At 41.1% G+C, this 21,456-nt stretch overlaps 1 protein-coding gene, 1 non-coding gene and 1 pseudogene across 4 annotated transcripts in view; all 3 read right to left on the reverse strand.

Moving 5' to 3' along the window:
* Positions 1 to 414: 414 nt before the first annotated feature.
* LOC103002848 (prohibitin 1-like) lies at positions 415 to 1,454 on the reverse strand (annotated as a pseudogene).
* Positions 1,455 to 1,903: 449 nt separating this feature from the next.
* On the reverse strand, positions 1,904 to 1,976 carry TRNAG-UCC (transfer RNA glycine (anticodon UCC)). The gene has a single exon. It is a non-coding gene; the product is annotated as a tRNA-Gly (tRNA).
* A 6,692-nt stretch (positions 1,977 to 8,668) lies between these two features.
* The window catches only part of DESI2 (desumoylating isopeptidase 2), a 39,677-nt gene continuing 26,889 nt past the window's right edge, over positions 8,669 to 21,456 (reverse strand). For 2 of the 3 annotated variants that reach the window (XM_007182448.2, XM_007182449.2), the window contains 4 exons: positions 20,898 to 20,970; positions 18,195 to 18,288; positions 16,510 to 16,651; positions 8,669 to 11,463 (listed from right to left, as the gene is read on the reverse strand). In XM_007182448.2, the coding sequence (XP_007182510.1) occupies positions 11,230 to 11,463; positions 16,510 to 16,651; positions 18,195 to 18,288; positions 20,898 to 20,970 (543 nt within the window). In that variant the 3' untranslated portion in view covers positions 8,669 to 11,229. The remainder of the gene's footprint in view (positions 11,464 to 16,509; positions 16,652 to 18,194; positions 18,289 to 20,897; positions 20,971 to 21,456) is intronic. The other variant, XM_028166613.2, reaches the window with a different exon arrangement.

A 21,456-nucleotide genomic window follows, 5' to 3' on the forward strand; every position in this document is an offset into this window, starting at 1 on the left:
ACAATTTACAACATTATAATTAAGTCAGTGAATTAAGACAAGCAACCAAATACTGGTTTCTTTGGAGGTTATTTTCACATGGTGGTTATTTTCACAGGATGTGGCAACAATTTCAAAAGTCATAGGAGTCGAACAAGACCCTGCTGCTCTGAGTTGCAAATAGTGATGAATAGTCACGTGTCCACTTTACATGGGAGAACAGGACACATTCCGTTAAAAGTTTTGAACCAAACAAGCAGATTCTTTTTTTTTTTTTCTTTGATAGAGTAGTTAGAGATCTGAAGTGATTTTACTTTTATTTCCTTCCCTTTACGCCAATCATGAAGTTTCACAGTGATTTCTGGGGTGGAAGAGGGAAGGTGATGTTGAGAATCATCAGGGCTGTGGTCCAGATGGCCCCAGGAGGTGTGGGCCTCACTGGGGCAGCTGGAAGAGCACCGACTGCCCAGCGGGCAAGTAGGTGATGTTCGGAGGGACAGCTGGTACGTGATGTCCTCCGAGGCCTCCAACTTGTGCAGCTCAATCAGGCGGTCGCCTGCAGTGGCAAGTGAGCTGGCTATCAGCTCCACTGCCTTGAAATCGCCCTCCGCAGAGACGATGGCTGCTGTTTCTGCTGCTCAGCCTTTCCCATCACAAGTCTGGCTCTCTCTGCTTCCTGCTGAGCCATCTGTTTGGCTTCCACCACTTCTGTGAACTCCTTTCCGAAGGTCAGAGGTGTCAAGGGTTATGTCATCCAGGATGAGCCTAAAGGTCGCTGCTCGCTCCATGAGGTCATTGCTCACCTGCCAGGTCTCTCTGGCGATCAGTTCTCCAGCATCCAAACGAGCCACCACGGATTTGAGGATCTCTGTAGTGATGCACGGCAGCATGTGCTCATCAAAGTCTTCCCTGATGCTGGTGAAGATTCGGGGAAGTGGCTAGTAACCGGCTGGAAGGGGATGTTGACATTCTGTAAATCTTTGCTTCCAGTGATTACTGGCACGTTATGTGGTGGAGGGCGGTAAACAAAGGTAATTGGTTTCTGCACCCAAGGGATGAGAAAGTGAGTCCCTTTTCCTACAACAATGTCCTGCACTCCACAGAACGGGTCAAAGGTGATGGATAGCTCTGTGCCCAGCATCTGTATTATACAAGGCAGAATTTGCCACGCCTCCTGCAACGGCTAAGGCCAGGCTGAACTTGCCGATGGACTCAAACACTGTCTCCTTCTGCTGGACCCACTCACACCTTAGCAAGCCCTGGCTCCTCCCGGGCTCACCCCCTTCCCCTCTGACACGAGGCAGAGGCAGCTGATCCCCTACATTCTCACCTGCCAAGCAGATTCTTTGAACCACTTTTGTGATGTTGAGTATCGTCCTCCTAGCGGCTGTGCGGGAGCAGGCAACAGCTCTCACCTCTGAGTAATGAAAAAAATACTTTTCAAGCCCAGGCTCTGAAATTTCATTATATGACATTATAAGAAAATAGCCTGTGGAGCTCCGTTTGACTAGCAGATGGAGAGAAGGCTGAATAGGATTTTATTTAATGAAAGTGCAGTAAGAAGAATACATTGTATTTTTCTAAAAATTAATAAAGTTGGATGTGCACATTCCCTCCAACTTTGCAGCTCCCCTCCCAGAGAAGCAGAAACCCTTCCATCTTCCCTCCAGCCTCACAGCTCCACCCGCAGAGGAACCCTTCCATCTGCAGCAGAAGGTATGCCTTACGATATTCATAGCCATAAATTGAAACAGGCCAAATGTCCATTAAAAGTCAAATATATAAATAAAACTGTGGTATATTTGTACAACAGAATACAGCAGTGGAAATGAACTATAATTGTACACATAAACATGCATGAATTAAAGAAATATGTAGAATTTTTAATTTTTTTGGCCATGCCATGCACCTTGCGGGATCTTAGTTCCCCAACCAGGGATCAAACCCGGGCCCCCTGCAGTGGAAGTGCAGAGTCCTAACCACTGGACTACCAGGGAATTCCAAAATATGTAGAAATTTTTTAAATCACAAGGGAATATATACAAAATGATTCCATTCATAAAATGTTTTGAAATAGGTATAAGCAAATAATGTACTATCTAGGGATGCATCCGTGGGTATTAAAAACCATTAAAAAGAAAAAGCAGGGGCTTCCCTGGTGGCGCAGTGGTTGAGAAGTCTGCCTGCCAATGCAGGGGACACGGGTTCGAGCCCTGGTCTGGGAAGATCCCACATGCACCGGAGCAACTAAGCCTGTGAGCCACAATTACTGAGCCTGTGCGTATGAAGCCTGTGCTCCGCAACAAGAGAGGCCGCGACAGTGAGAGGCCTGCGCACCGCGATGAAGAGTGGCCCCCACTTGCCGCAACTAGTGAAAGCCCTCGCACAGAAACGAAGACCCAACACAGCCATAAATAAATAAATAAATAAATTAATTAATTAATTAAAAAAAAAAAAAAGAAAAAGCAAAGGAATGATTAACACAGAGTTCGGGATAGCAGTGGGGGGAGGAGGAAGTGACTGGGGAGGGATATGGTGCTTCTGATGTCCTGCTCAGGTTCTATTTTTTAGGCTGGGTGTTGGGTGAGGGGTATAGGAAGTGTTCGTTTTATTATTTTTCAGACTGTACATATACATCCTATATATTCTTTCATATATATGTGTGTGTGTATATACGTATGAAACATATACGTAAACCAAAATGTTGTTTATAAGAGTGAATGGGACATGAAAGTGCATGAACTTTTGTTGTGGAGTGAAATCGGGAAATGTTGCCCTGCTTGGGATGAGGGAGTGAAGGGACGGTTTGTCTTGGGTTTTCGGTTTTGGCTGAGAAACCATGGAACATGTCTTATGCTGACAGGAATGATCCAGTGGAGAAAGGGAAATTGGTGTTTTGAAGGAGAGAAGGAATAACGTTGGAGCAAGTCCTTGAGAGATGAGAGAGGGTGGGATCTAGTGACAAAGGAAGGCTTGGCTTTTGAAAATAGTAAGGACGTTTTCCCACTGTAACACAGACAGTGACTCTGGGTACAAGCTCCAATGAGTATGTAGGTTGAAAAATTGGAAGCTGTGAGATAATAGTAAATATATGTCTTGGTCTTTGGCCCCAATTCCAAGCACAGAGCTCCTAGAACCCTTCCTTGTACATTCCTAAGTGATACGAGCCCCAGGAGCAGCTTTTGTTCTATTGAGGCCACTCTGGGTGGGTGCCTGATGGCTCCTGGTCTCCAGAAAGACTAAGCTACGATTAGAGGCTTGGAATTTCTACCACCCACCGATCCCCCCCCCCCCCGCCCCCACCACTTCTCTAGAAGGGTGAGAGGGGCTGAAAATGGAGTTAATAATTGATCATCCCTGCGTGAAGAAGCCTCCATAAAATCCCAACAGTATGAGGTTTGGAGAGTTTCCAGGTGGCTGAACACATCCGCATACCAGGAGGGTGGTGCACCCCAACTCCATGGAGACAGAAGCTCCTGTGCCTGGGGCGCTCTCAGACCTCGCCTTGTATTTTTCTTTACCTGGTTGTTCATTTGTATTTTTTTTATCATATCCTTTAATAAACTGGTAAATGGAAGCATTGCCCTGAGTTCTGTGAGCCTCTCTAGCAAATCAGACTCAAACTTGGGAACCTCAGATTTGTACCCAAGCTGGACAGAAATTGTGGGTAACCTGGGGCCGTAGTACTAGCGACTGGCATCTGAAGTGCGGAGCAGTCTTGTGGGACTGAGCGCTTAACCTGCGGGATCTGATGTCATCTCCAGGTAGATAGCGTCAGAATTAAGTTGTAGGCCAACCAGCTGGTGTCGTGGAGAACGGCTTGGTGTAGGGAAAATCCCCACACATCTGGTGAAGAAGTGTCACAAGTGAAGTGTTCTGTGTGACAGTAAGGGAGAAACACAAGGGAGGGAGAACTGGGTATTTTCCCCCATTACAGAGGTCAACTGCCTAAATTGTCTCTATTTTCAATGAAGCATAAAGTGAGGTTCTCAACTGAAATGCGTGTGGGGAACACGTGGGAGGTTTGAAGAGATAAAGTCTGAAGTGTCATCCAGGAGAGCAGCGAGCAGGCTTACAAGGGACCTGCAGGAAACCGCGTGTGGTGCTGAGAGACGGGAACGTTAAGATAAAACTGGTCAGTCCAGCCGTGTGACTTCACCCTAGCAACATTCAGCGGATCAGGCACGGGCACAGAGAGGTCTGGGTCTGAACAGGGCTGGGTTTGCCAGGCCATGAGATGAAGCGAGAAAAGGGCACAGAAGTGGAGGATCCTGAGAAGGAAACAGTTTAATTACTGACTGTGGAATTTAGGCTGAGTGAGAAGAAAAATGAAAGATGGGGCAGGGAGTAATATTAGTAAAACGAGGGCTGAATTTAGTGGCTTTGGGATCTTAATGAGGTCAGAGACTTGTCTCAGTGTGTGGGGTACTCAGGGGAGCTGGGAAGTTAGTGGTCAGAGATTACTTGAAATGAAGATTTTAGCAGAGGCGCAGTTACTGGTGACGACAAGTCTAAGGTTTGCGTGCTTGGCGGAAGTGAGGAGATCAGGAGCCTGAGACAGTGATGGTAGTTCTCAGCCCAGGATAGGGCTGCCTACCTCCTGGGGGCAATATGCGTGGGGACGTTTAATGTGGCCACGACTGTGGAGCTGGTAAAACGCTGGTAATTAGTGGACAGAGTGTAGAGATGCCACGTGTCTTGTAATGGGCAGGACTGTCTAGCACAAAGGATTGTCCTACCCTGATGGCAATAGAGCCCCAGCTGAGAAACACTGGGCTAGGGTATTGGATGGGTCACCTGCATGAATGCAGAGTCACTGATGACAGGAAGAAGGTGGAGAGGAAGACAGTGGAGAGGGAGAGCAGAAGAGAGCCACGAGGGAGCAGCTGGTAGAACTCGGTAGCGCGGTTTCAGTGGAGCCGGAGATTTGGAAGCAAAGAGGAATGGGAGACCGAAGGCACATACCCCGAGGGAGAGAGCACCACAGGGGAGAGCTGGGTTTCAAGAGAGGTCAAGAAGCATTTGAAAAAGTGGAGACTATTGGGCATTTTCCTGTCACAGACGGGGAGTTCCAGAGGGTACATTGGAAGGTGGGTCAGTAAGGATGAGGAGGAGGGCTGGCCAAATGAGAGCATGCCCAGAGTAGCTGGGGAAGAGGACCCGGGCACAGATACTTCTGGTGATCTAAAGTAAAACATCAGGACTGGCCGCGTGATGGCTGTAGCCTCGGTGGTCTCTCGCAGGAAGATGGATAATCAGTTCAAACTATGGTCCAGAATCCTTAGTGCACGGATCAGGGACTTCTAGGTAACCGTTCCTTGAAGTAACTCCAGAGGGTTCAAGTTTATCTTTCACATTTATGAGAGTACTCCTTGAATAATTTATATGGATTCAGTCAAACCCAGGAAAAATTCAGAAAATCCTACCACACCTCTATTGAAGTTTGGAGAAGATTCAGCTACCAGGTCCTTCAGACGTTCACGAGTCCAGGCTGCCTGACAGAGTCAAGTCACCTCATCCAGGAAATTCTGATTTCTGTGGGCAGAGTAGGCTGGAGCCATGCAGAATTGAGTCCTGTGGGCTAGAGCAGTGCTTCTCAACCCTTAATGTACATGTGAATTGCCTGGAGGTCTTGTTAATATGCTGATTCTGACTCGGTGGGTCTGGGCTGGACCCGGGTTCTCCACTGCAGAAAAGCAGTGTACTTGAGTAGAAGCCTTGCAACTGGCTAGGTTCAAATATGGATTTTCCTTATGCTGTCTGTGCGTTCTTGGGCTACTAACCACTCAACTCCTTTGGTGTAAAGCAGGAATAACGTCATAGGCTGTTGTGATAATTAAATGAATAGCCCAAGGAGCACACAGCAGGGGCACTGCAGGAGGACTTCTCTTTCCCCTTTGTCTTGTCCACAAAACCCACTGCCTTTCCAGACTCAACGTGACACCTTTTCGTATTCGTGGGCACACTGGCCTTCTGTGGTGTGTCAGCTGCCTGCGAGGGCAGCTCTGTGGTGCCCACTCATTGACGCCAGTGGGAGAGGAAGGCACAGGAGTCTTCTTCTATCTTTGATTAGGGCCAAGCTGGCTGCCCTGGCTCCCCTTAGCCTTTCTTTTTTCAGTTTTGTAATCTGAAAATCCCAGTCCCTATTTGGATGGATAATCACTGGCCACCAAGACTAAGGGTCCTAGGCGGACCGAATGGCTTTTCCTTGTCTGATTTTTTCACTGCCCTGCCCAATACATATTCCTTTTCCAGTGTGGAGTGCGTAGAGCAGGCCTCCCACCCTCCCTCTGTGGAGTCTGGCTTAGTGACTTTGGTAACTTTACCCCTGAGTCCACCTGCCTGCAAGGCTGTAAGGACAGCCTGGTGAGGCCTGTGGCTTCCTCTGCGTGGCTGCAGCTTCAGAAGCACCTGAAGGTTGCCCAGGCACTAAATCCCACTAATCACCGGGAGTTAGGGGTGCGAAGGAAACAGCCTGGCGGTCAATGGCTCCCCTGAGGCCCACTAAGGCCATGAGTGTTTCGTAGAACCAGGCAAGTATTTCTGAGTGAAGGGGTCCCGGGGTCAGGGAGATCAATGTAGATGGCTCTACGCCACTCCTCAACAGCCCGGGGGCGGTACATTCTTGATTGGGTCCACGAAGCCCTCCCAGTGAGGGCAGGGCTGCTGGGCACCGGAGCGCCCATCTAGCCTTTGGAAATGAATGCCTCCCTCACCGAGCTGGGATTGAGAGGAGGCCTCGCTTAACCTTAGCTTTTCCCTTGGCCTTGACAAGATGGACTCTTCACGCTTCCCAGTGTAGGAACAAGGTATGATCCTCTTTGGGAGGATTTTCCTTTTGGGGAAAGGATCAAAGGGACAAGCTTGAGAGGGCTCAGCAGTTCTCTGGGTTTAGAATCCATGAGGAAATAAGTAGCTGCCTGCCTCTAATCTACCTCTTGGAATGCAAATCACATAGCCACTCATCTTTATTAGCACGTGGACTTCTGCACACTTAGAACAAGGTCCGTATCTGGGTGATAAGGAGAACTTCAGGAGCAGATTATAATGGGAAAGAAAAAACCATTGTCCCTCAGTATACTGGGTATCCTTTCTACAGGTAAAACCAGTTGCTTTACCAGATTTGAGTTGGTGATCAACTTGCTATAGTCTATCAAAAACCTATTTAGACTGGGGGGAAAATTCCCCTTTGGCTCCTGTCCTTGAGAACAAATGAGTTGTAGACCATTCCTACTTAGCGGAGAGTGGACAGGCATTGACAGACCACAAATGACCTCCATTATTTTTTAATAATACTTAATCCAAGAGAGGTCTTTTGAGTTTGTGGAGGGAAGTATTACTTGGCTAAGTACCAAAAGGCCAATGGAGATGGGGGAAGGGTCAGGTTGGAGGTGCAAAGCAGCATAGGTTTGTAGAAAACGAGGTGCACAGTCACCCAGGCTCCTGCTCGCTCGATGCTTCTAGATGGGGAGAGTGTGTGCACGAGCAGTGGGGGCAATTCCCCTGCAGGTCTCTCCCCTGCGCTCCTGGCGGAGAGAAGAGGGCGTGTTCTCCCTTCCCAGCCTTGTCTCCATCCCCCAGAAGCTGGGGCTGGCACCGCTGCCTGGGAGCAGGTGTGGTTATGCTGACGGTTAAGGACTTGGCCCGTGGACCTGAGCTCGAGGGGAATACATGAGAATAAATGTACGTGCAAATACAAGAGAAATGTATGCTGGAGAAGGGCGGACTATGTTTCTGCAGAGCAGATGGGATTCTTGGGTTTCAAAAATAATCTCCCTATTGGGCGTAAGACAGACTACAAGGACGTACTATACAACACAGGGAATAAAGCCAATATTCTGTAATAACTGTAAATGGAGTGTAACCTTTAAATCTGTATAAAAATAAAAACTATCAAACAAAAGTACCCCTCCCCAACACAAATATATAACATTTGCAGTCTCCTGGAGGTCAAAAAGCACTAGAAAACATTTCTTATAAAAGTATTTTTTTAATAAATTGATGTATTTCAATGTTGTTAACATGATAGCCCAATGCTATATCAAGGTAGCAAAAGTGAAGATTCCTGGTATTTTTTTTTTATATAAACACTATGAATGACAGTACATTTGCATTCAACTTCACAAGAAATTATCCTCAGGTTCATGAAGATTCTTGAACAGCTGTAACACCTTTCAAACAGTGAAGATGTGTATTGACTGAGGAGACAATGAAAGTCTAATGACTGAGCTGCACTCTAAACCATACTGAAGGAAAGGGGTACAATGGCAGTATGGCCAGCTTGCTGGACAAAACCCAAGCCTTTTAAACTTAAGTCACTGAAAGAAAATACAACATGTATCAAAATTACAGAATATCTTATAGAAATGGACCCATTAGAAGACACACAGATTAGAACCCTGAAGCAGTGAATGAGTTTCTACCCGTTTTGTGATGGAAAGAAGCCATGGATATAGAGTCCCATAGCTGTCTGTAGGGTTGAATCTCCTCATACACACAATGCTATCAATTGGTGAAAACCAGAATTCCCTGCTATGTACAAATGCTGGTGAAGGTAACTTGCACTATTGCTGTGGGTCAGAACAATAGTGGGCTGGATTTCAGGCATCAAGTGGAGGCTCTCTTTACTGCTGTTATCACTCACTGCCTTCTACCATTCAACAGGCCACACTTTCCAAAGCTGATGCCCCTTTCTTAGGGTTGAAAGAAAGAAAAAACAAAACCCAAGGGCACTGAAAACAAACAGTAGAAACCAGCAGCTTCTGACCCTCTTAACACTATATTACTGTCCAACCCACAATGAGAAATGTGTTTCGCTTGGTTACAACTGCGAAGAGAATATCTGATGCCATCATATCACATGTATCTTAATGACCGGATTTTTTATACAGGATTTTTCTTAACAGAGGTCAGGTTGAGAACAAGATTCTTTTCCTCCAAGGGCAAGGGAAAGCTGGTGAAATGCTAGTTAACTGAATTCATCCTCAATTTTGAACTGTAGTGGACAAACTGACTTAAATGAGATTTTCTAAAGACATTTCTTTATTTCTCAACCTCAAGTACCATTAGACTGCAAGCAATCTCACGTCCAGAATTTTATCTGGTGGTTCTATGATAATTGGCTTCAGGCCATTATTTATTTTTACTAGGACCTTAACACTATTTTTAAACTCCAAATGCTGCAGATGAAAGTCAATACAACAAAATAACAATAAAATCATTTGTGTGCTGAAGTGCTGGATTCTGGATAAGCAAAGGTGGAAGGTTCCTGGCTACTCGCCAAGAAGTGCCTAAATAATGGCCACTCCTTCATGTGTGTCTGTAGCACAGATTTAAACTCATGTCTATTTGAATGGATTAGAAAAAACTGGAATCCACCACATTATTAAAAACAAAAATCCCAAGTGAGCGGCATCAAACATTTTTCACTAACCTGGGTTTTAGTGACAGGACTCTTCTTTGAGTGAACTGATTCACTGTCAGAGTCTGCGCATTTTATTCTAAATCTCATTTTTAGACCTGAATCAGGTCAACTATTCATAAAGATCATAGATTCCTGTCACATCTCTTAAAACAAGTGCTCTGCCCCCCCCTAAAGAACTGAGAATAATTTGTAAAAGCTTTCCTCTCCAGCAACAGAACAGTCAAAAGCATAAATTAGGTTAAGTGGCTTCATTTTCCTCAGGTCAAACCCAAGGTTTATTTTCCCTATGAACAGGGTGTGCTTAATTTGATAAAATGACTCAAAATCAGCTTATGGAAAAAGTTAAAAATGTAGTGTACTGAAAGATATGTATCCTTACAAAGAGCAATAGCAAACAATCCAATCTAGAAGTTTAAATAAAAGTAGATGATTTAAAAACTAACGATATATATATAAAGCTGAAGTCACTGCCTTGGATAATTTATACACTGCATCCAATATTTTATGTAGAACATTCATTCTTAAGGCAGAAAAATTGAATTTGACATGTAATGACTTGGCTCTTACATCCAAGGGTCACACTGGGAGTAGACTTGAGCAGACAGATTCCTTGCTAATGAGGACTTATCTGTGGTGACAATTTCATTCTTCGAGTAGGTTATGTAAGAGACATACATTTGAGAGAACAGAAAAAGATGAATAAGACACATAAATATGAGTTTTCAACAAGAGGTAATGAGACTAAGCTTTCTATTATGAGGTGAAACTACTCCCATAACAAACTAACAAACTCCAACATACTCTTTCTGGTATGGTACATAAAATGTTTAAAATATCAAAGTATTAACTTTTTGGAGAGTGTTACTTTAGACTCTAGTTTTCAAGGTGTAGTATAAAAGGTAGCCTGAATAGTTAAAAGCAGTTGAATGTCAACTCACACTGCTACTCTGAAGGCTACCACTTAGGATATTCCTGCCCCACAAACAAAATCCTGTGCAGGGAGGATATCAATATATATTAAAATAAAAATGAAGCCCCCAACACATGTGCAAAAACACTTGTTACTAGTAAGAATACCTTTAACGAAAAACATCTTACTTACAGAATCAGAGGCATCAAAGCCAGACTGACACGAGAGTATATACCACCCCGTGGAGGTGGACGGATATTTGGGATGAAAGCCACCGTTCGGTGGAAACCTCAGGAGCTGTACCACTCGGAGTGGAGGGAGTGCTGAGTGCCCAGGGTCGGGCACCTCTCACACAGATCAAGGTCCCAAGCCCTCAGGGCTGTGTGTGCTCCTTCACCTCTGTGCATCCTGGTACCAACACGGTAACAAAAACAAACACAAACCTAAAAGATAATTCTTAAGCAGGTGATGGTGACTATAATTGTGTAAGTACCTTCTCGTGTGCCTATTATTTATGCCGAAGCTCGGGCAATTGTCAGAAGTGTACAAAGATTACCTGCCTAATTTTTGAAGACATGAAGATTTTCTTCTTTCATGGTGGCAGGAGTCCATGCAAGATTTGTAAACAGCGATACAAAATACTGTAAACATAACTTAACAGAGCTTATATAAAACAGAAGTAAATCCAAATTTACAAGTGGGTAAAAAAGACAGAGGGAAGCTTCATACAAAGTTCTCCCTCCTGCGCCAAGTGATTTTTTTTTTTGATTACAAATATAATCCTGAGCTGAAAAACTGGGATTTGGGGGAGAGCCATCTTTGCATACAAAATATCCAAAGGACGTTTACTCTTTTACTCTTCTCTAGTGATATTCAACTGCCAGAGACAGTTCTGAAGGTGTGACTCTGGAGACATTTACAGTTTAGTGTGGCGCCCGGGCCTGGAGCCTGCGGCAGTGCTGCCCATGGAGGCGGAGGCTGCAGCATCCTCCGCTTCCTCCAGTTCGTCCTGGAGCTCCTGGCTGACGCTAGACTGCAGGGCTGCGGGAGTGAGCCACTCCTTCGGGAGGCAACTCTGGAGAAAGGGTATACAGGAGCTGAAGTAGGCAAGCCGATTGATCCAGCGAGGAATCTCTTTCCCACAAAGAATCTACAGGAGAAAGAGTGCAGTATTAGGTGAGAGGTTAGGGTTATCTGGTCAGCTGCCAAGGAGTGGAGGGTCGGGGAGGGAGGCGGATATACAAAAAGGCCACTGCACGTTAGCCTTTGGTGCTGTTACTTCCGGCCTTTGATGACAAGCAGCTCCCTAACTCAATGTCTTTTAAACTTTGAGTCAAGATCCATTAGTAGCTTTAGCATTGTAACTTGAATTCTTAAAATGAAATAGACTGTAGATACTAGGGTAATTGTGACACTTGTTTTAGTTATGTGTACATATCTGGATCATGATGTAAAATATATTTCTTACTGTAGGTAGTGGTCAAAAAATATTTGATTCATATAACAAAGTTACTTTCGCATTTAAGCTTCACTTTGGTAATCCCTCTTTCTAGGAATTTATTCCAGAGACACACTGGCAAAAATATGAAAAAAGGTATGCACAGAGTTATTCATTACAGCACTTTTTTGTAGGCTAAAAATAACCCAAATGTCATTAATAGGAAACTGACTGAATACATTTTGGCACAAACGAGGAGGACCATTTAGCTGTGAAAAGAAATGAGGACTATCTCTATATACTGTTACAGAATAAACTCCATGATATAATGTGAAGTTAAAAAAACAAAGTAAAGCGTGTGTAGGATGCCTCCCAAATATAACGGTGGACAGGAACAGAGTAAGTTATAGACATTCCCATTCTAAAAGGGAGAACATGGAAGGAATAAAGGAATCATTAGTCCCAAGCAATTTCCTTTTATAAATTTATTTTATTGTTTATTTTTGGCTGCACTGGGTCTTCGTTGCTGCGCGCGGGCTTTCTCTAGTTGCAGCGAGCAGGGGCTACTCTTCCTTGCGTTGTGCGGGCTTCTCACTGTGGTGGCTTCTCTTGTTGCGGAGCACGGGCTTAAGTAGTTGCAGCATGCGGGCTCAGTAGTTGTGGCTCACGGGCTCTAGAGCGCAGGCTCAGTAGTCGTGGCACACGGGCTTAGGTGCTCCGAGGTATGTGGGATCTTCCCGGACCAGGGATGGAACCCGTGTCCCCTGCATTGGCAAGCAGATTCTTAACCACTGCACCACCAGTGAAGCCCCCCAAGCAATTTCAAAATCTGACTGGGCAACCTCCATTAGGTTTCAAGGCCTGGGACTAATCCTCTGTGGCCCTCAGTTCTGTCATCTGGGCCCTTGAAACTACCCTTTTTCGCCAGGCTGTTTACTGCCTGTGAAATTTGGGAATCCAACAGTCATCTTTCATTTTGTCCTCTTTCAGTCCAAGCCGGCAGTGTTTCTGCTAATATAACATCCTCAAAAATGTTGAGTCTCCTGTGGGATTCACTCTATTAGATAAGAGGTTCCTCTACAGATCTTTCTTGGAAAATCCCATTTCTATTCCTGATTTCCACTGAGATGGTTGAGAGGATCCACGAGTCACATGTTTAATCTCTTCAGCAGCAGCAAAAGGTTATCCAGTCACACCCTTGGCCTTCTCTCCACAATATGCTTTCCTAACAGTAAAGCCCTCTGCTATGTTAATTTTTCTCTGTACAGCACAGGAACCAATTCTTTCTTTGAAGACTGTTAAGTAACGGAAAAGAATCAAGACATCTATCCTACCTTTCCTATGTGGACTGAACCTCACGGTAACTAGGGGGTATGGCCTTTATTTATCCTGATTCAAACAAACTGTTAAAAAATTATGACAATTGGAAAAATTTCAACATTGTATATTTGCATTATATTAAGGAATGCATGTTAATTTTTTTTAGGTTGATAATATTTGTAGTTATGTTAAAAAAAATCTTTATCTTCGGAGCTACAAAGTAAACTATGTACAACTGAAACGAAATAACACCTGGGATTTGTTTCAAAGTAATCTAGGGATCAGAGTGTTATTTCGGAGTGGGCATTTATAGATGAAACAAAATTAGCCATGAGTTGATAACTTTTGAAGCTAAGTGATATGTATATCAGGCTCATTATACTATTCACTCTACTTTTATTCAGGTTTGGAATTTCCCACTGAAAATATTAATTTACAGAAGGTATTCAGGCCAGTGGCATTTAGTAATGGCAATGCCATTCTTCTTGCTAGTGACTGGTTTAGAAATGGCATTCGACCCAATTCTGGCCATGAAATATGACCTGCTTTGGAAAGGGTGGGAGGTTCTGGAAAAAGTCTCAGTTTCTCTGAGAGAAGTAATGGGAGAGACAGAGCTTTCTTTTTTCTCTTGATGTTGGTCTATCAGGATATGGTGCCTAAAATTGTTGCAACTACCTGAAACCCATAAAAGGAGCTAGCCTGAGGGCAGAGCCAACCTAACTAACACCCTAAGGGTGGCAGCTCAGAGAGATAAAAAGACCTTAGGCCACTGATGACACACACAGTTGAGACACTGACCATACTGATATGGAGCCCACCTTATCCTGGACTTCTTGTTTTGTGAGATAAAATATTTCCTCATTGTTTAAGTCAATCTGAATCAGATTCGAATGCATCTGACCTGTAGTGTAGGGGTTGGGAAACCTTATCTATAAAGAGCCAAACAGTAAATATTTTAGGCTCCACAGACCATTTGGTTTCTGATACAATTACTAAACTCTGCTGCTGCAGCCTGTAAGCAGTAAAGATGATAGGTTAAAAAAATGAGTACGGATGTGTTCCGGTCAGATTTTAATGGATACTGAAATGTGAATTTCATATAATTTATACATGTAACTATATATTCTTCTTTTGACCTTTTCCCAACGGTTTAAAGATGTAAAAATTGGGACTTCCCTGGTGGCGTAGTGGTTGAGAATCCGCCTGCCAATGCAGGGGACACGGGTTCGAGCCCTGGTCCGGGAAGATCCCACATGCCATGGAGCAACTAAGCCCGTGCGCCACAACTACTGAGCCTGCGCTCTAGAGCCCACGAGCCACAACTACTGAAGCCCACGCGCCTAGAGCCTGTGCTCCGCAACAAGAGAAGCCACCGCAATGAGAAGACTGTGCACTGAAACGAAAAGTAGCCCCCGCTCACCACAACTAGAGAAAGCCCGCACGCAGCAACGAAGACCCAATGCAGCCAAAAATAAATAAACAAATAAATAAATAATTTAATTAATTAAAAAAAGGTAAAAACCATCTTTAGCTTGCAGGCTGTACAAAAACAGGTGGTAGGCTGGTATTGTTGTGCAGGTTGTAGTGGTTTGCTAATCCTTGTTGTAGAGAAGCATCTGAAATGATACTATGATGCTTCTTAGAATTTCTGGAACAATTCTGAATAACAGAGTACATATATCAACAATCATTTATAATTAGCTATGGTTTTCTATCTGCAACTGGTTATATGACACATGTAGAAACTATGTTGTCAGAGATGTAGACGCACATTAGATTTAATAACTTTTTAAGAGTGCCTAACATTAAATTTTTTTGCCTTGATTATTTGGGGTTTACTAAAAATAGTCCCTTATCTCCTTCACTATCCAGAATTCTAGTCTCAGTTGTCACTAACAAGCTGGCTAGCCTAGGCTAAGTCCCCTAACTTCTGAGTCTCAGTTTCTTTAACAATTCAGCACTCACACGGGTGAAAGCATGAAAACTGTGACCTAAGAAGATGGCTCCAGGGACATCTAGAATTGTTCTTCAGGCACTCAACTCCAATATGGTTTTAGGGTTATACCAGGGCTGAGGTGGTGTTACAGATGCTCAATAAAGCTAATAATTTATTTGGGAGAGAGGATAAATTGGAACCAGAGGAAGTAACGATAAAATATAACAATCACTGAACTAAGCAGTCTGGGTCTAATCTGAGTTCTCCACAATCTTGGTAAGTCATTTACCCAATCAGGGCCTGTTACTTAGTCTATAAAATGAGGAGACTAGATTAGATGCTGTCTAAAATCTTTGCTAATTTTAACATTCTATGGATCTTTGAATGCATTTCCTACAAATGTAATGTCTAGGGTCAAGAAAGCTTAGAACTACCTTCTCTCTTCCTTGAAAATCAACTTGGTCACCTCTGCGGTATCAATGCACCCACTAGACTAGTGGGTGCTTCTCCAACTGTTACGAATCATCTGGGATCATGTGAAAATGAAGATTCTGATTCAGTACATCTATGGTGGGGCAGAGATGATGTGTATCTTACAAATTCCTATGTGATGCTAATGCCGCCAGTCCTCAAGAAATAATTTGAGAAGCACAGCAGAAGTCTGCTGGAGTCCTGTCTGAAACCTATGCTGTGGAAGCCATGAGGGCAGTGAAAAGGGCCAGGCAGCTAAGCAGCTCTGCAGAGGAGGTCACTGAAGCAGCAGCTCATTTTCTCTTTTACACATTTCACAATCTCTGTGGTACCTGATGTGGCTTCTGCAAGCATCTGCTAAGGGTCAGAAAGCTGGGAAGCTGTTTCAAGTGCTATTTAATTCTCCAGACCTTATTCTATAATCTTTTGCTTTCTTCCCGTCATTTTCTTTTTTAAAGTCCTTTAATTTGGATCTACTTTTGGTTTTCTGCTTGGCATTCAAGAACTGGGAAGGCAAATAAGTGCGTGTGTGATAAACTGGCAGAGTAAAATTTCAAGACAGGAGAAATGAATTACTTATTAATAAGTAAGAGCCAGAAAAATTTCAAGCTGGCAACTAAAATTTAGGAAAAGAGAAATCATAGTGGCTAAGAAGCAGAAGTCACTTAAGCATTAATTTTTAAAATTTTTTATTATTTTAATTTTTTTCTTCCCCAACCCCCTAGGCATTAATTTTTAAGTGAAAATATAAGATTGTGATGAAACAAATTAGAATAAGAGACCCGTTATTGTATTCACTCTACTCACTGCAAAGTCATGAACAGAATTACAGTTTAAAACTGTGCTGACTCTAAAGTTACCAACTTTGGAAAGGTCACTCATATAAAATAAATATTCACATAAAAGAAATAAAATACCATGTATTACACAACATAAATAATCAGAAAAAAAATAACTGATTAAATATAGTGGGACAGTAAATATACTAGTGTTATTTATTTGAAGAACTTTTAGAATAAAATTTAACTTACCTCTGATAAAGCCGAAGAAAAGTGATTGCAGTTTTTATGCATCAAATGGTAAGCGTTGCCTTTGTATTCTTTTCCCAATTCTTCTACAATTTTTTCTATATCATCTTCTAGGAAGTCGGTGCTCCCTAAAACAACAGCTTCTCTTAAAGAACAAAAAAAAAAAAGAAAAAGAAAAAGAAGAAAAAGAATATAGCTGCGTGACTTATAGGTATTATAGGCATGCTTAAAGACTCATTTCCAGAAATGCTTATTGCCAGGAATATTATGACTGATGTAACAAAGCAGGGTTACTGTAAGAAGACTAAAAGGTAAATGAGGTATTTTAATAATTTCGATTATTTTATTTTCTACTTTTTAAAAGCAATAAACTCTTAAGTATACCACTTCTAAATAATACAAATGCAAAATAAGTCATTCTCTTTATTAAACAGTGTCATATTAAAAATATAATATCACAGTTATTTTTATTACTATTACATTAACAGTTACATTATTAGAGAACCAGATCCATGCTGCAAATATTCTTGCTTAATTACACTCACCATCAAATGGCTGGTCATATTCTTACTTAGAAATAATCTTTTAAGTTATCTGCCACTGGGCTGCAGTGAGATGAACTGTCAAACGACTAATTTTTAAAAAAGCATTATAAAACCAAAACCCCCCAAAACAGTACACCACACCAAAAAAGCAACCAACCCCGCCACCACTCCCAAACTACTACCTTGGAAATGCAATAGACATTATTCAATAGAGTAGAATTTTAGTCAGATACAAGTTAGGCATCCAAGAAAGCTGACAGTACTTAGAAAATCCTTTTATCTAGCAGTTTTGACCAAAGGGAGACCTAAGGAATGGATTCAGGCTGGCATTATAGCACTTCTGTGTGTAAATATTTCAAATTAGTTATAGGTTAAGAGAATCATTAACTCAGTAGTGATAAAAAGATATAGCCCTATACTGAATTTCAATGTTATAACCTCATTTCACTATTTGTCACTTGGCAAGTTAACTGTTATAGGTCCAGAAGTTTCTTTAAAGTTCCTTGAAACTAAGATTCTAAATATCACTTTAAATACAAAACTCAATTAAGGAATGGAAATTTGATTATTAGCATTCAGGTTTTCAGTGCTGTTTACTACACATAAGGCTCCACAGTACACTCAGATCCATACATTTTAGGTTTATCAATACATATAATACATGTACCTTAACAACAGTTTCTTGGCTAATCTATTCAAATTATTTTAGTTTAGTTATTTCAAGTTTGTAAACAGTGTCCCTTTCATTGGGAAAATGAAGAGATTTTTAAGAGTGTTAAGTAGGTCACAATAAAACTTTCCTCCATCTCCCCCCAAATAGGAGACTGAGGGGAAGTAGTCATTATATAGGAAATGTTTTCTAAAGCAGAATCTTATACCAGGTAAAAACATTTTTAAAGTAGACATAGTAACTTTTGTGGGTCCTGAATAAGAGCAACAGACTTGCTTATTTCAGGCACTTTATTTGGCTGATTACTATCTTTACACAACAATTTAGATTTGATTTTAAAGTGTCCACAACTAAAACAACATTAAAGAAACATTTTAAGTGCCTAGATTTTAATCTACAGAATGAATTCTGTATGCCTGAAAACAAGCTTTGGCATCTAAGACAGTGTAATAAAAATTATCCTCCCTACTTACTTAAATTTAAATGTTTCTCCTAGTTCAGAAGCATTTCCTGGGGAAATTTCAAATATTCCAGAAAAGGGGTAAGGATGGCCACCATAAGCAAATTCTGAAAAGAGAAAACTCATGATTTTTAGTATTTATCACATAAAACTTCACCAGTATGCTGAATTAGATTTAATAAATGATGAGGATAATAATGATACCATCTAAATATTTTTCAATTTAGTAATGCTTTCACAAATATCTTATTTACCTATTACTTGTATAGAACAGTTGACGTAAAGGACTTGAAACTCTAATAACAAAAGACGCTCAAAGGTAATCCTGACTTCTATATTTACTTTATATTGGCTAGAGGAGACTGACTAACACTCAAAGGTGAAAAAAGTCCCTGTGTTTACCTATCACGCCAAAGTATGTAGGTGGTCAGTTCTGTGTTTTGCCACTTTCTGAATTAAAGTGATCAAATTTCAAACCTGGACTTTACTGGAAAAACTGTCTAATAACAATGAGTTTTCATGGTTCCTGGGATGAAGACTCTTGGTTTATCTTTGAGTAAGAGTGAAAAAACATTAGCAAACCAGAAAAACTGAATTCAATTCCCCTCATTCAAGAAAAGATAAGCTGCAAGATTAACATACACACCCACGCACACATAAAGACACACACACTTTCCACAGCACATCTTTAAGCTAGGAGAGAGCTACTTGTACTACAGTGAATGTACATCCAGCCTCATCAGATACAAACTCTCATTCAGAACAAAAATGGAGAATGGTTTCAAATCAGGAAGGAAATAAAATTTCTGGCTACAATTCTGGTACGAGATACTTCAATATTTAAGTGGCAAATCTTAGTAGACTTACTTAAAGAATTCCAAACAAATGCTTAAATTAATCTTGTCACTTAAAATTTATTAAATATAATCTTATAAGGTCAGAACAAAGCATGGGAAAGAAAAAGGCAATTCTACAATACATTTACTTTCGATTCAGACCTTTCAGAAAAAAAAAGCAATAATGTAGAATAAGAAAGTATTTAGCATTTAATTCTAAAACATACATTAAAAATTTAATCATAGAATTTTATAAAACACTGTAGATAAGGTTAGACATGGAAAGATCGTATTTTCGATTTTCAACTTTCTTAATTACAGTAAGGAAAGTTGTAGACCTACTTATTCTTCTAGTCAAGAAGCAATAATTCACTTTTAGGAATGTATTTGGCCCTGGCTTTGCTGTTTTGAGCCATGTTTCTAATTATTCCTAAGTCATTATATGAATGGGAGCAATGATTAGGCAGATAAAAGGATAATGGACTAGTATATAAGAATACTTGGGTTCAAGTCCTAGTTCTGTTAATTAGCAGTATGACTTTCAGCAGGTTTGAGCTTTAGTTTCTTCATCTGAAAAATGGAGAAAATGTCTCATGCTCTAATCTACCTCAGAGCAGCGTGGTCATGTGGTCCAAAATTCGATGGCACTTAAAAAAAAACAACTGTAACACACCATACAAATTCAGTTAAAAGGGAATATACACGCAACTTTGGCAAAAGCCAAATCAAACAGGGAGCAAACCCACAGACTACGATTTCACCCGTATCAATACTCCAACCACTGGAACTTTCAGCACAAACCTCACTGCTTTTTGGGATTATCTGGTAGATGCAGTCTTTCAGGTAAAATGGAGCTTATATGGCAGATCTTTATAGCCAACATTTAATATGGTACACTGCACCTAGAAGCAGTTAATTTAGCATATAAAAAAGGGACAGTAAAACACCACACTGCCACATTTAAGTAAATGAGCCTTTTCTTTGTATTAGCTGAAGTTGGTATGTAGTCTTCAGGGGTAACTGGGAGTAAACTGCAGTAATATTATAGCAAAGACTTCCTAGCTGAAGCAAATAAAAGCATTTCTGCTATACGGTGAGTTTATGATTCAAACCAGTATATTATTACAATCTTGATGAAATCAGCAATGTGATCTGTCTTATGCAGAACATTCTACTTACAACTTGATCAGGAGATTATCTTGTATCAAGAGAGAATTAGAACAAAGGAAAAAGCTGTTGAAACAGAGCTGCTTGATGTGAGCGGCTCCAGTTATGTTTATCATAATGAAGGGTAATAAAGAATAAAAAGGGCTAAGTTAATGACAAAGGCCATCATTCTTAAGCAAAAAGCTAGATGTAATCAAAGGCAGGATTTGCTCAGCGATATTTTTAAACTTTATAACTATATGTTTGTAGGTCTACAAAAACAAATTTATTACTGAAATTCCCTCAGGAAATTGGTATTTCAAGTTTGACATTCTAGCACCACCCTTTTCCAACCAAAATGATTATTTTTATCACACTATTTTTCAACGTGCAACGTTTCTTAGGAATGCCAATACATATTAAAGCAAAACTGTCATAGTATAACAATCTCGAAAGGAAAATATTTTTTTAAGACATAGTATCTAGAATAAAAGATAACCAAATCAATGTACACTTGTGTACTTTGAGTACTTTCTCCCCAGATACATTCCACTTTGGGCATTTTTCCAAAATACAGTATAAACAAATATGGGGAGATTTTCTTCTACTTTTTACAATACAGTATGGAAGTACTTTAAAAAAAAAAAAAAAGGAAGAGCTACAGTCATGATTTTGCAACTCCTTTAAATGAGAAAAATCTTCAGAAAGTATATTTAGACTGTGTGTACACGTACCTCTGCCATACACTTCAATTCCTGAATGAAAAACTCCAATTCCGATGGATGAGGTGTATTCGTTCATCCAATACTAAAGAAAAAAAAAAAGATTCAGAATATTTGTTCATTTATAATTCAAATCCACGTTATAGGAGGCTACTACTTTCCAAACTTTTACTGAATATTTAGGCCTTTCTAATCCCATTTCTTGGTATTTTCCTTACAGGTCTGAAACGCCCATGATAACGGCGCATTCAGTCCTAACTCTGTGCCTCTGCTTATGCCACATCCCATATGGAATTCAAATGAAAGTCTCAGTTTGTGTATAAGCACCTTATCTAAGGCTTAGCACATAAGCCATAATATCTAAACCTGGTTAGGTTGGGGAAAAAAGTGATATAAAAGCTCTCCTGTTAGTGACTTTTTAAAGAATCACATATAATATCTGTGTTCATACCTATTTTCCTTCTATCTTAAGTGTTCCCTTTCATTCTCTGGTATGCTCCCTGAAGACAGGGATATTTTATTCTTTTTCAAAAGCATCTGGCATATATGCCCTGATTCAGCTCAAAGTTTG

The sequence above is a fragment of the Balaenoptera acutorostrata genome, chromosome 1 (assembly GCF_949987535.1).
Source record: "Balaenoptera acutorostrata chromosome 1, mBalAcu1.1, whole genome shotgun sequence".
NCBI lineage: Eukaryota > Metazoa > Chordata > Mammalia > Artiodactyla > Balaenopteridae > Balaenoptera > Balaenoptera acutorostrata.